Raw genomic sequence first — 16,766 nt, forward strand, 5'->3', positions numbered from 1 at the left:
CTTCTATTCTGAATCATTTGTTTATCTCCTTCACCAGTGCCACACTGTTTAATTATTGAGGCTTTATAATATGTTTAAAATTCTTTAGGACAAGTGCCCCTTCATCGCCCTTCTTTTTCAGTTTTCGCAGGCGGAGTCTTGCTTGTTTAGTTTTCTATGTGAACTTTAAAATCTACTTATTAAAAGGTTCGTATTTTTTTGGAATAGTGTTAAATTTACAAATTAATATAGGGATTACTTTCTAAGACCTAAGCCTTGAGATACCATTCGCTGGTTCTGCTGGGAGGCAAATGGAAGGAGTTGGGACTGTAACAGATCTAGGTTCAAATTCCATCTCGGAGCTTTTATTAGTTGTCCAACCTCAGAAAACTTATCTGCTTAGATTTCTTATATATGAGAGGATGACTGTAACGTCTGCCCTGCAGGATTAAAGGAGCTAAAAAGCCTAAAATGCCTTTTTCTGTGTAAATAGAATCCTTTCCACTCTTGCTCCTTTCAGGGCCTCAGCTCATGAACCACTGAGAGGGAAGCCTCCAGGATCCCAGAGCGGACCACCAGGTGCCCCGGGCGGGGTTCCGCGGAAGTCGACCTCTCCGAGCCAGTGCGGGCGTCAGACGACCTGTCTATTCATCAAATCAGGGTTTTCCAGGTGAGACCTCTCGCGTCATTCTCCTTGGGTTTGGAGTGAGCTGTAGGGCGAAGAGCAGCAGAGAGGGTTACTACGCGCCGCACCTCGTTGCCTCACACCTGCCCCTCTACCTTGCGCCCCGACCCTTTCCTTCCCCTCACCCTGCCGCCTCTCCCCTTTCCCCGCCTTCTTTGCACACTCCTCCCTTCTCTTTTACTATATTTTCCTTTCTCATTTCCCACGGTTTCTTTTTCTGTCCTTTCCCTCCTCCTTCTCCTCTGGGCCGTTGCCACATTGGCATTGCCGACTCCCCCAGAGACCCCCGAGTTCCCCAATCGCTTTTCTGGCGGGGCCGATTTCCAGGCGGGTGTGGGGAGGTGGAGTAGACTTTCTTTTCTCTTGGCCGTGTGCCCTCAGCTCTCCTTTGTTCTGATAACCTTAGTAGCTGACGGACGCTTGGCAATTTTATTTAGTTGTTCTTGAAATATTTTCATTTTGCCTCAAAGGAAAAAATCAGTTTAGCTGAATGCTCTACTCACGGAAACTCCTTTCTTTTGGTATCTATATCTCATTCCCCTCTGCCTCCAACCTTTTTCTTCTGTTTAAATGATGAAAGCAAATGTCCCTCTTCTTGATAGCTTTTCTTTGGAATTAAAAATCTTAAGGTATCTGATAACAGCTCAGAAAGGTAACTTTATACATATTTGTAGCCTTAAGATAATTTATCCAGAAAAAATACTGTATTTATTATCCTTTGTAGTTGCCTAAAGTCAGTATCAGCAGTTTGGGTCTGTGAGGGGAATATATTAGGGAAAAGAAGGCACATTGAGGCAGCCACAGGAAAGGCTAATTCAAGTATGAGCAAGCTACAGACCAGAAGGGGTTTGGGTAGGACTAGGCGTTCTCTGTGTTTTGCTAAGGGCAAAGCGACTTGCACCACATGCTTCCATGGTAGCCATGTTTCTGGACTCTGGGCAAGCGTTCATTTGCATGTGACCGGTGCACTGAGTTAGCCTTTTTCAGTGTTGCCAAGGAGCTACTACTGTTCAGAGAAACTGGATAGAACAGCATCACTTAGAAATGGTACAGTTCGTAAGCCATGGAGAGTATAGTGCCCATATGAAAGTAAACCTGTGACTGATCTGTGGGGCTCGAAACTGGATTAAGGAAATCAGAGGCTTTAAAAGTACGTTTCTATAAAGAAATATTGGAAAGACACAAGAAGCTAATAAAATTGATTACCTATGGAGGTGGCAAACTGAGGGGGGACCAGGGTGGAAACAAGTCTTCTTTTTATATATCTTTTGAGACCATTTTGACTTTTGAATTGTATATTACCTATTCAAAGACATAGACAAATTTTTAAATAAAATTTTTAGAATAGTTTCTGATCTCTGGGCATTTTGGATTAGCAGAAAAATTGTGAAGGTAGTACAGAGAGTTCTTATATCCCCCACACCCAGTTTCTTTCTTTTTTTTTTTTTTGGCTGCACCACGTGGCATGTAAAATCATAGTTTCCCAACCAGGGATCAAACCTGTGCCCACTGCATTGAAAGCATGAATTCTTAACCACTGGATCACCAGGGAAGTCCCCAGTTTCCCCTGTTATTAGCATCTTACATTATATAGAATACTTATCACAACTATTGAGTTACTATTGCCTATTATTATTAAAGTCCATACTTTATTCACGCTTCCTTAATTTTTACCTAATGTTCTTTTTTCTAGTCCAGGATCCCATCCAGCATACCATATTACATTTAATTGTCATGTCTCCATATGCTCCTCTTGGCTGTGACAGTTTCTCAGACTTTCCTTGTTTTTGATGACTTTGAAAGTTTTGAGGAGTACTTTAAGGTTTCTTTGTAGAATGTTACTCAATTGAAATTTGATGTTTTTCTCATTATCATGCTGAGGTTAGAGGTTTGGGGGTGTTGACTTATCACTATTGAGACATAAAACAATTTGTAAGATGGAAAAAGGCAGAGGGAGATAATTTGTGTAATTTGAGTTTGAAGCAAAAGTTTTATTAAGTTTGGAGATAGAATTGAGTTTGTTCCCAGGGGATAAGAGAGTGGGAGCAGTCCAACAAGTTATCCACACATTGGTCTGAATTATAAAGATGGAGTGGACCCTTCTTTGGAGAGATAAAGGGTCTGTTCTGTCACAGTTCCAGAGAAGACAAAGCACCCCTGTTGCTAAGATACTGTCTGTCATAGCAACATCAGCTGCAGCAATAGTAGAGGTAGCAGTAGACAGAGCTTCTTTTATCTCCATGTCTCTCTTCCAACCCAAATAGTGTGGACTTGTGTGAGTGATAAAACACAATGATAATGTTATTGTCATTTTTCCCAAACTAATTCATTATCAGTTGAACTTCTGGTTTTTTGCCTTCTCTATTCCTGTGCTCCTTCATCTGCTCTGTTATCTGCAAATCTCTGCAACTCCTGTCTTGTTTCCCAATTTAATTAAATATGATAAAAAGTCTTAAGTAGAAACTATCTATTATTTTATATACTCACTTATATCCCAGATTTTGTGCTTTAAATACCTTTATAAAAGGTAGACTTAAATAGTTATTTGAGTCAGGTGTTCATTCCAATAGTTCTGTGGTGGTACAGACTGAAGAAAAACATTTGATCTGGCCACCGTGTGATCGGTGTGTCCTGGGTTTGTGGAACATGTTTGAGAGTCCTAGTTTAGTCTTTATTACATCATATTGCTTTAGCATCAGGGAATAAATTACATTTGAAAGGTCTGTTTATTTCAGGAATCAAGGCCAAAGGTATGAACAAGGTGTCAATTCTGAAGGGAAGATTTTTGTAAGGATGGACCCACACCCGAAGGTCCCCAGCATATATGATAGGGATACTTTACAGATTCCTGAGAATGAAAAACGTTTTCAGTATGAGGACCAGTTAGAAAGGCATGTGGACAAGCCTGAAGAAGAAAGATGGTATAAATGCAGTGAGTGTGGAAAGAAGTTTGCCCAGAGCTCAAGCCTTGTTCGACATCGGAGAATCCACACCAGAGAGAAACCCTATGAATGTGATCACTGTGGAAAAGCCTTCAATGCGTGCTCAACCCTCACTGTGCATGAAAGAATCCACACTGGTGAGAAACCCTATACTTGTAATGAGTGTAGGAAAGCATTCAGTGTGAGGGCGCACCTAATTATACATCAGAGAATCCACAATGGAGAGAAACCCTATGAATGTAATGAATGTGGCAGAGCATTTAGTGTGAGCTCAGACCTCATCAAACATCAGAGAATCCACTCTGGTGAGAAACCTTATGAGTGTGATGAGTGTAGGAAAGCCTTCAGCGTGAGCTCAGACCTCATCAAACATCAGAGAATCCACACAGGAGAGAAGCCATATGAGTGTAAGGAGTGTGGGAAGGCCTTCTATGTGAACTCAGCCCTTATTAATCACCAGAGGATTCATTCTGGAGAAAAGCCCTATAAGTGTGGAGAATGCAGGAAAGCATTCAGCCAGATCTCAACTCTTATTCTTCATCAGAGAATCCATACTGGAGAGAAACCGTACGAGTGTGACGAGTGTGGGAAAGCATTCCGTGGGAGCTCTAATCTTACTAAACACCAGAAAATACATGCCAAAGGAAAGTGTCATCAGTGACTTACATGGTGAAGATATTACAAAGGCCTTTTTTTTTTAATATCAGAAGTTGTCACCAAAGGAAGGGTATGGTAAAAGTTAATGTTTGAATTGACACTTCGTTTCTTGGAATATCAAAGAAGTGAGAAGTCAATGAAAAAGGACTCCATCATCGTAATGATTGACTTAAGTCTCTAAGATCACATCTACTTCTGAGAATGCAGTTTTACTACTCATAAGGTAAATTATACCATAATATAGTTTGTTATGGTTTAGTAAGAGCAAACTTCAATATTTCAAACATGATTTTTCCTTTTCTTGTGTGCAAGCCTTTTGTTGTTGTTGTTGCTACCAGTATTATAGGTGAAACATTAAATTTTGAAATTGGAAGTAATGTTGGTTGGTGAGACAGGGACTACATGTCCTCATTGAATCTGCAAATAACTAACCTATTGGTCTTGATTTCTTTGGCTTTAATGTACTGCTATGCTCTTAGAGACGGTTAAATGAGTTAGTGACCTCGTGGCAGAAGGCATACTCTCTTTTTGGCTAGGAATCCCAACTGATAATTCTTCAAAGTTATTCTTTTTTTTTTTTTTTTTTTTGACCATGCCATGCGGCTTGCAGGATCTTAGTTCCCCAACCAGGGATCAAACTCGGGCCCTCTGCAGTGAAGGGGCTGTGTCCTAACCACTGAACCGCCAGGGAATTCCCTCTTTAAGGTTATTCTTGCTTAGTTAAAGCCCCAGGCCTGGCTAAGACTCCGCATTCCCAACACAGGTGGCCCAGGTTCGATCCCTGGTCAGGGAACTAGATCCCACATGCCGCAACTAAGAATTCGAATGCCCAACTAAAGATCCCGCATGCTGCAACGAAGATCCCATTTGCTGCAGCCAAGACCCAGCGCAGCCAAATAAATACATAAAAATAGATTAATTTTTTTAAAAAGGTTAATTATAAGCCCCAGGCCTTTTGGACTTAATAATCCAATAAACCCCAGAACTTAACTGAGCTTCCTAAACCAAAAACCTCTCAAAAGAGTGTCAGGTGCTTCCGACCCTTGCATTCAGTGTTTCTCAAAGTGTAATGTGGCATATGCAAAGACTCAGAGGTATGAGAATGGAACAAGCTTGGGGAACTGTTGTTGAGTTGGGGTTGGCATTAGTCTTAGGATGGCTTTCAACGATCTGTTTGAGAATAGAGATGCAGACGTAGAGAACAGAGGTGTAGACACGGGGGTGGGGGGATGAATTTGGAGATTGGGATTGACATATGTGCACTGCCATGGTGTAAAACATGGCTAGTAGGAACCTACTGTATAGTGCAGGGAGCTCAGCTTGGTGCTCTGTGGTGACCTAGATGGGTGGGATGGGGTGGGGGTGGGAAGGAGGGGATATATATACACATGTAGCTGATTCACTTCGTTGTACAGCAGAAACTAACCCAACATTGTAAAGCAACTATACTCCAATAAAAAAAAACACAACGATCTATTTGAGTGACTATGTGAAACTTGATATCTGTAATCAACCAGGAGAGCTCAGATTTGGGAGGTGGTAGAAAGTTAATGAATTCAGTTAGAGAAATGTCTTTGTTATATCTGTGGAAATCCCAGTAGAGCTGTTCACCAGACTATAGCCTAACTTCCTAACTATCCCCAGGCCTAAAACTCAAACTCTGTATTCTCTGCACATATGAAACTCAAAGGAAATCTGGACTTTAAAATTACTTTGTTATTATTTTTCTATTTTAGTAGTGATTTCTTACTCCTGGGTAATGGGCCTGAAATCCTTTTGATCCCTGAAACTTAGTAATTCGAGGTTCAAGGTGAGCACCAAATTGATAGAAATTGCAGATTGCTTTGGTCCACACTGTGGACAAGTAGGAGGGAACACTCTGTGGGAAGTTGAAGTGGTATTCACTTCAGAGTAAGACTCTGTGTTGCAAAGGATGCACAGTTTCCCTGAATTCTCATCAGCAATTCAAGCAAGTCAGCTATAAGGCACACTGGATTCCAGGTAGCTCTAAGCTAACTTGTGCCCTCCAACACTGAGGTCACAGACGCATGTTAAAAAGCACATCATGAAGTCTCTGTTATTGAGATGGTGCTTACCACACTACTCAGGTAAATTTAGGCCTGGACATGGGGCCTGAAGGTAGAGAATGTCATGGTTCTGCAGCTCAAATTGAGGAGATAGGACCTCAATCAGGGCATGAGGCATGTTAGAGAAAGTAAGGCACGTACTTACAGGCAGTGAAGGGCCTCAAAGAAGCACCAGGACTGTGCTATGCTGGGTTGAAAGTGTTAATTCTTTGCCCTACTTTTTCCTGTCTTTGGCAATTGAAGGACACTGTGGTTTCCCCCTGCTCTGCTCTGGAGAGACTTCCCTGTCACCCCCTGTCTATGTTGTTATCGCCATTGTTTTCAGTATTTACCTCTTTGGGCCCAGCTGTCTTGGTTTGTTCATAGGATGGTGGTTTGCAGGCAGAGTCGTCTGGGTGGAGCACACCCTTCTGGGATCAGCACTGAAGTGATGCCATATCCCACCCAGACCAGCACAACTGTGATTCCTAATCAGTAAGTGGTGAGTATTTTGAAAACTTTGAAGGAACAGACATTCTGGAAAAAGAAATTTCATTTACTGAAGAATTGAGTGTTAGGATATCAGGATATATGTAACATGGTTATTCCTTATAAGCTCAGATTAAGGTATTAATGATTATCTATTTTAGGTTGGGCCTTGTGTCAGGTACTAGGAATACAAAGATAAATGAAAAAAGCACCCTACTCTCCAGAGGCTTACAGTCTATTTGCGGACAGGGAGAAAGGAGTAGATAGAAAATAATAATTACAGTGATAAAGCCATTGGATTTATACCGAATGCTTTTCATTGTAAGTGTAACAAGTACTTATGAGAAGGTTGGAAAAGCTTTGAAGGAGGATGAAATCTTGAAGAAAGAATGAGTTCTTCAGCCACGTGAAAAGGAATGAAGGAAGGTACAGTGGGAATAACATGTGAAAATCATGGTGCATCTGGGGGAGGAGAAGGAAGTTTTCAATGTGTATGATTTTTCAGACCTGACCATAGGCAGTTACAAAGGCTTTATCCCTCATGGGTGTAAAGCTACCCTCCTACACAAGGCTTTGAGGCACAGCCAGCGCATGCAGTCTCTGAAGGGAGTTGCAGTCAAAGACTCAGACCGCCTGGCCAGCCATGCTTTTAGGCATATCTGTACTCTTAGCCCAGGCACCTCCTTTTGGGGCCCTTTTTACTGGGGGTCTTGCCCGAGTAACTCTTCAAGATTCTCTCACCCTGATAAGGCAAGACACTTTTCTCCACTCTCAGTACTAGTACTTTTACAATCCTAGCCTTTCCCCTCTTTCTTCCCCTGGCCTCCAGGTCCAGAAAATGACTGGAGCCTTTTGTTTGGTGCTGTGTTGGCAGTGACACAGTCCCCACACCTGTGCTGATTCACCTGACCCCTGCCTGGCACTATTGCATGGATAAGAATAACACACTGCAGGAGCCAGCACTTTTTTGTTGTTGGACCTCTTGCTAATGCTATTGCAGTAAGTGATTAAAGGCTTGGCTGTTACTTTCATTTTTGCCTGTGTTAACTGACTAATGCAACACATTCTCACCACTCTAGAATCCAGGCTAGAAGAATGCTCCTACCTTGAATATGCTGCTGTTATGGCAAAAGAAAAACAGTCGTAGGACCACATGATGGCTTTTAAAGCATCTGTTCAGGAGGAGCATATGTCATTTCCACTTACGTTTCGTTAGTCAAAGCAGTTCAAATCACCAAGCTTACTATCCATAGGGTGGAGAAAAATAAAGCTTACAAAGAGGACAGTGAATAACTAAGAAAAGTAATATAATTTACCATTGAGATAGTGGATCTACCATATTGGTCAATATTTTTGGAATGCTTCCTATGCTGGGGCTTTTTCTGAGTACCTTACATGTGTATTTTTCTCAATAAAAAATAATGAAATGAGATACATACTACTATATTCCCATTTTACAGCTAAAAATATTGAGGAACAGAGACAGCTAGGAAATGGCAGAGCCAGGAATTGAAACCAGAAGTTCAACTTGACGATGTTTTCTCTTAACCACTATGCTATATTATGAAAGTTTTTATCTGAAGGTTGTTTATGCACCACAGTGGGCCAGTGTGTTATGCTGGTAAAAACTTTAAAGGTGAAATTCAAGAGCCCTTGGTCTCAACCTATCTTTACCTCTAAGTAATCCTGTTACCTAGGCTAATGCCACCTAGCTGGGCCTCAGTTTTACATCCTTAAAAATAAGCAGACAGGCTAGATATTCTCTGATACACCTTACAGCTTTGAGGTTTTTATCATCTCTCCAAATAGATAGTAAAATGCTTTGTTATGTGATGACCTCTTCTTTAATCTGCTACTTTATATATTGTTATGTTCACTGGAGCTCTTGCACAAATGAGTCTCCTCACCAGTCCTTTCTGTTTTACTTCTCCTGCTTTACATTAGTGATGATACTAATAATGAGTAGCTTCCATTTATTTAGACCTATTCTGTTCCCGGTACTTTTTCAGGCTCCTTAGGGTAAATTATTTCATTTAAAAGTATAGATGCTATATTTAGAAAAGAAGCAAAGGTGAAAAAAAAATGCTCTAAATATCCCTTTTGAGAACTTAAAGCACAGGAAAATAAACCCAAGAAAGCAGAAGGAAGCAATTACTAAAGATAAGAGCAGAAAGTAATGGAAAAGCAAGTATGTATTCTTACTTAGAACTTTCACACATAAAGAGTTGTGTTTTATGTAGTTTCTCTCTGTAGGCTACTCTCATGTATGTTACATTTGACTTCCTCTTTCTGCCTCTGGGGAAAAGATGCCAATTTCATGATCAACCTGTTCTTTCAGATGGTGACTCCTGGCCTTAAATAAGGAGTCTGTTTCAAAGCAGAGTTTTCCAGAAGAAGTCTAACAAACAAGGGAGATGTTCAGAAGACTAAGTGGGAACATCATCAGGGGCTCCACACTGGACAAGTTCATGGACTTCTGAATAATTTACCCAAGTGAGAGAGGAGCTCCTTTGAGGACGCACAACTTACATTGCCTCAAGCCATGGAGAATATCACTCCGATAAAGAGGCCTAAGATACCTGGGAGAATTCACCCTGAAGTTCAGTCCTGTCGATGCTGTGGGCATGGGAAATTCTGCATTCAGCTTGTGCACAATTTCCAACTTCAACTGTAATAAAAGAAGCAGCCACTCGTAAAGCGAGTGGAAGTCACCAAACCAAAAATATCCCTCCCTCATAAGACAAACCCTGGTACACCAGCAACCCTGACCAAGCACCAGCACATCCAAACTTAAAGAAAGCCCTATAGATCCTCAACCAGGAACGACCTTCAGTGTAATCCCAAGTCTCAATAAACAACAGAGAAGCCATCCTGAAAAGAGTTTCATGAGAATAAAGAATGTGGCAAAACCTTCAGACACTGGAGTGGTCTTAGACATCAGAGAACCCTTGGGGATATCTTCAGTGTCAGAAGCCTTCTCTGTGAGGTCAAGTCTCATTGAACATAAGCAAATTCATTTTGGACAGGGACCTTATCTATGTCACGAATGTGGCAAAGCCTTTAAGTTCTCTGATAGCCTTGCTAAACATCACAGAATCCATACTGAAGAGAAAACTTATTGGTGTAAAGAGTATAATACTGTAGGATTCATTGTGTTTCGAGTCTGGTCACCCGCCAAAGAACCCACAATGGAAAGCACCATTATGAATGTAGTGAGTGGGGGAAGGCCTTCGTTTGGAAGCCAGCACTTAATTACCAGAAAACCCATGCTAGAGAGAAAATCCATAAATATTAAAATGTGGGAAGGCCTTCACTTAAAAGCTCAATCTTATATACATTGGAAAATCCATACTGGAACAAAACGCTATGTATGTATGACCACTGTGGGGACGCTTTCAGCGTTAGCTCAACTCTTAAAGTGTAGCAAAGATTCCTTGTAGGGGAAAGCTCTTTAAGGGTAAATAATGTAGGAAAGCCTTCAGTCAAAGTTCATATCTTATCAGGAATTCCCTGGCAGTCCAGTAGGACTCCACACTTTAACTGCCCCCCACCCCCATCAAAAAGAAAGAAAGAAAAAAAAAGTTCAGATCTTATCAAACATCAGGATCCACACTGGAGAGAAGCCTTATGACTGGGACAGGTGTGGGAAAATCTCTTGAACTCATCTCTTACTAAACATCAGAGGATACACAACAAAAATGAACCTCAGTAGTCAAATATGAGGTAGAGGTATAACATAGAACTTTTCAACATCAAATGTCACCACTAAGAAAAAACCCAATTGCAAAAAATCACTTTAACTGGCATCATTTTATGCAGTTAGACAAGTATTACCAGAGAGACTTTGTCAGGTCACTTTGGGCAAAGCTGAATTAAAACAGATTCCTGTGACAGATCTCAGTGGATATTTAACTGTCTTTGGCACAGTTAGCTTTTCATTTTCTACAGTAAATGTAGAGAGAGTAGGGGGATGTCTTTAAAACTAACCACAACCTTGGATAATCCAAATATTATTTATTACATTTATTTTTTGTTTGGAATTCATGATGCTAATTAAATACTTTTTCTAAGAATGATTTTGACATTGATTCCTGGGATGCAACGGGTATACACTTCTACCAGACTTACACCCTTTTACTTTTTTTTTTTAAACATCTTTATTGGAGTATAATTGCTTTACAATGGTGTGTTAGTTTCTGCTGTATAACAAAGTGAGTCAGCTATATGTATACATATATCCCCATATCCCCTCCCTCTGTCTCCCTCCCATCCTCCCTTCCCACCCCTCTAGGTGGTCACAAAGCACCGAGCTGATCTCACTGTGCTATGCTGCTGTTTCCCACTAGCTAGCTATCTTGGTGGTGTATATATTTGGTGGTGTATATATGTCCATGCCACTCTCTCACTTCGTCCCAGCTTACCCTTCCCCCTCCCTGTGTCCTCAACTCCGTTCTCTACGTCTGCGTCTTTATTCCTGTCCTGCCCCTAGGTTCGTCAGAACTGGTTTTTTTTTTTAGATTCTGTATGTATGTGTTAGCATACGGTATTTGTTTTTCTCTTCTGACTTAACGTCACTCTGTATGACAGACTCTAGGTCCATCCACCTCACTACAAATAATTCAATTTTGTTTCTTTTTATGGCTGAGTAATATTCCATTGTATATATGTGCCACATCTTCTTTATCCATTCATCTGTCGATGGACACTTAGGTTGCTTCCATGTCCTGGCTATTGTAAATAGTGCTGCAATGAACATTGTGGTACACGACTCTTTTTGTATTACAGTTTTCTCAGGGTATATGCCCAGTAGTGGGATTGCTGGGTCGTATGGTAGTTCTACTTTTCGTTTCTTAAGGAACCTCCATACTGTTCTCCATAGAGGCTGTATCAATTTACATTCCCACCAACAGTGCAAGAGGGTTCCCTTTTCTCCACACCCCCTCCAGCATTTATTGTTTGTAGATTTTTTTATGATGGCCATTCTGACCTGTGTGAGGTGATACCTCATTATAGTTTTGATTTGCATTTCTCTAATGATTAGTGATCCCTTTTTATCGTGTTAGTATATCTGGGAAATACAGCAAATACCTGTGTTTTGGTAAATCATTTCACAAAATTTCCTGTCCTTTGTTAAAAAAAAAAAAGATGGTGAAATGTGGGTGGGCCATGTGTACATGTGATATGCTGAACACAGACCGTATTTACCTCATTCATCTTTGGGTCTCCAATATATAAAGTATTGACTGACGCAGAGAAGGCTTGTGACACATGCTGTTGAATGACTGCTTGAAGGGCTCTGTTTATGGGTTGGTATCTATTCAGCCTGAAGAGGGATCTCTAATCGTTTGCTATAGGATCTGCCCTCTTCCCAGACCTGGTCAAGAAATGACCTTGGGTGCTCAGTGGGGATTGATTACAAACTCATTTCATGGTGCATCATAATCATTGGTCTGTGTGTGGCCTTACTTTCAATTTTATACATTTAGGCTTTTAACCAACTCCTTATTATAAAGTCTTGGTCTGAACACCTTTGAGAGTTTTTCTGGAAAACATATGCAGGAATGAAATTGCTGGGTCATAGGTTATGCACTATGTCAATTTTACTAGCAGGTAATGGTTCCTGTTCCTTGGGAACTAAGAGATCTATCTGGTGCCTTACATGATCATGATATCACCTTTTCTATGTGGGTTCCTAAGAGCAGCAGATATCCCAATCAGCCAGGCACCCTCTCATCTGATGAGGATGGGGTGAGGTGAATCTCCAAGATAGAATAAAGAAACTTCAATTTCAAGAATAATGCCTGACTTCTCAGGGTCTGTTGAAGCAAACTGATTCTACTATTTAAAATACAATGTGGTTAGGGACTTACCTGGTAGTCCAGAGGATAAGACTCTGTGCTCCAAATGCAGGGGGCCTGGGTTCAATCCCTGGTCAGGGAACTAGATCCCACATGGCACACCTAAGTGTTCGCATGCCACAACTAAGAAGCCCACGTGCTGCAACTAAAAGACCCCACATGCCACAACAAAGATCCTGCATGCTGCAACTAGGACCTGGCACAGCCAAAAATAAATACTTTTTAAAATACTGAAAAAATAAAATACAGTGTGATTAAAAGCTACATATCAGACCATGTTGTGGATAAAGGGGAAAATTAAAGGTTTTTCCCTTCTACCTAAGAACATCATCCCAGAAAGGGAGTGTACCGAGTGCATAGGTCCTGACATTGGCCTGGAGACACCAAAATTGGATTCTGGGGACTGCCAAGGTGAGAGTTAGTGCTGGTAAATTCCTTCCCTTTGGTGTGTGGGACCCCAGATGACCACACTCTAAAAATAAGCGTGAACCACACACAGACAGGCTCACCCAGGGGGCTGCAGCTCAGCTTTTGAATTTCTCAATTTCTACAGTTGGATTTAAGTGATTCCATAATGCTAGTGTCCTCAGGTACCAGGAAATCCTCTCTGTAAGGACGTAATAGTCTATTAGCTCTCAAGTTATTTTTACAAACAATTTTGTGAAAACTTTTTTTAAACTAGGCACAAGAGAAGACAAATAATGCAAAGAAAAGTCAACAGAAGCAATTGAGAGTAGAAACATTTCTACTGGGAATTCAGAATTTGAGTTACTGGGCACAGATTTTAAAATAATACGTACAATGTTCAGAAATGAAAGATAAGAATTTTAACAAAAAATGGGGAACAATGAAAAGAACTAAATGGAAATTCTGAAATTGAAAAACAAAAACAAAGAATTTGTGGATGCATATAGCAGCAGATGAAACAGCTGAAGAAAAAATGAGTGAACTACATAGTTGAGAAGAAAATATCTAGAATGAAGCACAAAAAGGACAAAAAGGATGGATTATATAGGAAAAGGGTAAGAGACAGAGAATACAGATCTAAAATATTTGTAATTAGGGTTGCAGGAGAAATTAACAAAACCAAAGCCAGACACGATATTTAAATACATAAAAACTTCCTAAAATTTAATTTAGACACGTGGTTAGCTCCACTGACAACAAAGCCCCAATCCTTAGGTGCTTTCCAAAAGTCACCCCATTAACATAAAAGATCTCAACATTGAGGAAATTCCAAGGTTTTTAGGAGCCTAGTACCAGGAATGAGGAGAAAGACCAAATATATTTCTCTTATTATAAATCACAATAATCACAGGCACAATCTACCAAAACCCCAACAAGGATAAGTAGATCATCTGATTGGCCTTTATCTATTAAAGAAATTGAATCAATAATTAATAATCTTCCAAAACAGCACCAGTGCAGGTGGGTTCACTGGTAAATTCTACCAAACATTTCAGTAGAAATTTTATAAATATTATTTCTTAACAGATAATAGAGGCAGAGGGAATACTTCCTAATTCATTCTGTAAGGCTAGAATTACCCCAATACCAAAACTAGACAAAGACATTACTTGAAAGGAAAACTACAGACCAATATATTTCATGAATAGATGCAAAAATATGCAACAAAATATTAGTAAATTGAATCCAACAATGTATAAAAAGAATTATACAACATGACCAAGTGGGATTTATCCCAGGTATGCAAGGTTGGTTCACCATTTAAAAATCAGTTAATGTAATCCATCACATCAATAGGCTAAAGAGGAAAAAATATATAATCATACCAATAGGTGCAGAAAAAGCATTTGACAAAATCTAACACCCTTTCATAATAAAAATTCTCAGCAAACTAGGGATGGAGAGGAACTTCCTCAACTTGATAAAGAACATCTACCAAAGACTTCCCTGGTGGCACAGTGGTTAATAATCCACCTGCCAATGCAGGGGACACAGGTTCGAGCCCTGGTCCGGAAAGATCCCACATGCCGCAGAGCAACTAAGCCCACGTGCCACAACTACTGAACCTGCATTCTAGAGCCCGTGAGCCACAACTACTGAAGCAAGCGCGCCTAGAGCGCATGCTCCGCAACAAGAGAAGCCACTGCAACGAGAAGCCCATACACCACAACGAAGAGTAGCCCCCACTCACCACAACTAGAGAAAGCCCATGTGCAGCAATGAAAACCCAACACAGCCAAAAATAAATAAATAAATAATAATAATAAAAGATAAGCAGTAGCTTCAAAAAAAAAATCTACCAAAACTACAGCTAACATCATACTTAATGCAAATAGAGAGCCCAGAAGTAAACCCACACACCTACTACAGTCAATTAATCTTTGACAAAGGAGGCAAGAATATACAATGGGGAAAAGACAGTCTCTTCAGCAAGTGGTGTTGGGAAAGCTGGACAGCCACATGTAAATCATTGAATTTAGAACACTGACTCACACCATACACAAAAATAAACTCAAAATGGCTTAAAGACTTAAATATAAGACATGATACCGTAAAGCTCCTACAAGAGAACCTAGACAAAACATTCTCTGACATAAATCGTAGCAATGTTTTCTTAAGTCAGTCTCCCAAGGCGATAGAAATAAAAGCAAAAGTAAACAAATGGGACCTAATCAAATGTATAAGCTTTTTTTACATAGCAAAGGAAACCATAAACAAAATGAAAAGACAACCTACAGAATGGGAGAAAATATTTCCAAATGATGTGACAGACAAGGGCTTAATTTCCAAAATGTACAAACAGCTCATACAACTCAATAACAACAACAACAACAAAAAACCCAATTGAAAAGTGGGCAGAAGACCTAAATTGACATTTCTCCAAAGAAGACACACAGGCCAACAGGCACATGAAAAAAATCTGCAACATCAACTAATTATTAGAGAAATTCAAATCAAAACTACAATGAGGTATCACCTTACTCTTGTCAGAATGACCATCATCAAAAAGTATACAAATAGGGACTTCCCTGGTTGTCCAGGTGGTTAGGACTCCATGATCCCAATGCAGGGGGCCTGGGTTCAATCCCTGGTCAGGGAACTAGATCCTGTATGCCTCAGCTAAAAGCCTGCATGCTGCAACTAAAGATCCCACATGCCGCAACTAAAAAAACAGATCCCACATGCTGCAACGAAGATCCCACATATAGCAACAAAGATCACTCTTGCCGCAATTAAGACCTGACCCAGCCAAATAAATAAATAATTTTTTTATTTTTAAAATATACAGGGACTTCCCTGGTGGTCCAGTGGGTAAGACTCCATGCTCCCAGTGCAGGGGTCCTGGGTTCGATCCTTGGTCTGGGAACTAGATTCCACATGCACACCACAACTAAGAATCCGCATGCCTCAAGTAAGACCTGGCGCAGCCAAATAAATAAATAAATAAACAATAAAAAGATAGATTGGTAATTTTTAAAAAGTATACAAATAATAAATGCTGAAGATGGTGTGGAGGTAAAGGAACGCTCCTACACTGTTGGTGGGAATGTAAATTGGTACAGCCACTTTGGAAAACAGTATGAAAATTCCTTAAAAAACTAAAAATAGAGTTACCATATTTTACAATTTTAATTTACAATTCCCTAATGACATATGATGTGGAGCATCTATTCATATGATTATTTACCATCTGTATATCTTCTCTGGTGAGGTGTCTATGCAGATCTTTTGCCCATTTAAAAAACTGAGTTGTTTGTTTTCTTATTGTTGAGTTTTAGGAGTTCTTTGTATATTTCAGATAACAGTCCTTCTTTTAAAAAATTCATTTTATTAAAGGATAGTTGATTTACAATGTTGTGTTTAGTTTCAGGTGTGGATCCTGCAATTCCACTCCTGTGCCTATATCTGGAGAAAACTATAATTCGAAAAGATACATGCACCCCAATGTTCATAGCAGCACTCTTTGCAATAGCCAAGACATGGAAGCAACCTAAACGCACATTGACAGAGGAACGGATAAAGAAGATGTGGTATGTATATACAGTGGAATATTACTCAGCCATAAAAAAGAGTAAATGAAATAATGCCATTTGCAGTAACACAGTTGTACCTAGAGATTATC

The 16,766-nt window shown here is 40.1% G+C and overlaps 1 protein-coding gene across 1 annotated transcript; it reads left to right on the forward strand.

The window, feature by feature from the left end:
* Window positions 1-3,457: 3,457 nt before the first annotated feature.
* On the forward strand, window positions 3,458-10,862 carry LOC309829113 (uncharacterized protein; the record flags this gene model as incomplete). Its single annotated transcript, XM_082664806.1, has 3 exons — window positions 3,458-4,486; window positions 6,717-6,831; window positions 9,157-10,862. The coding sequence occupies one exon, from the start codon at window positions 3,458-3,460 to the stop codon at window positions 4,265-4,267; it is 810 nt and encodes a 269-aa protein (XP_082520932.1). The 3' UTR covers window positions 4,268-4,486; window positions 6,717-6,831; window positions 9,157-10,862.
* Between the last annotated feature and the right edge of the window lie 5,904 nt (window positions 10,863-16,766).

This window comes from Grampus griseus (assembly GCF_964374135.1).
Source record: "Grampus griseus genome assembly, chromosome: 10".
NCBI lineage: Eukaryota > Metazoa > Chordata > Mammalia > Artiodactyla > Delphinidae > Grampus > Grampus griseus.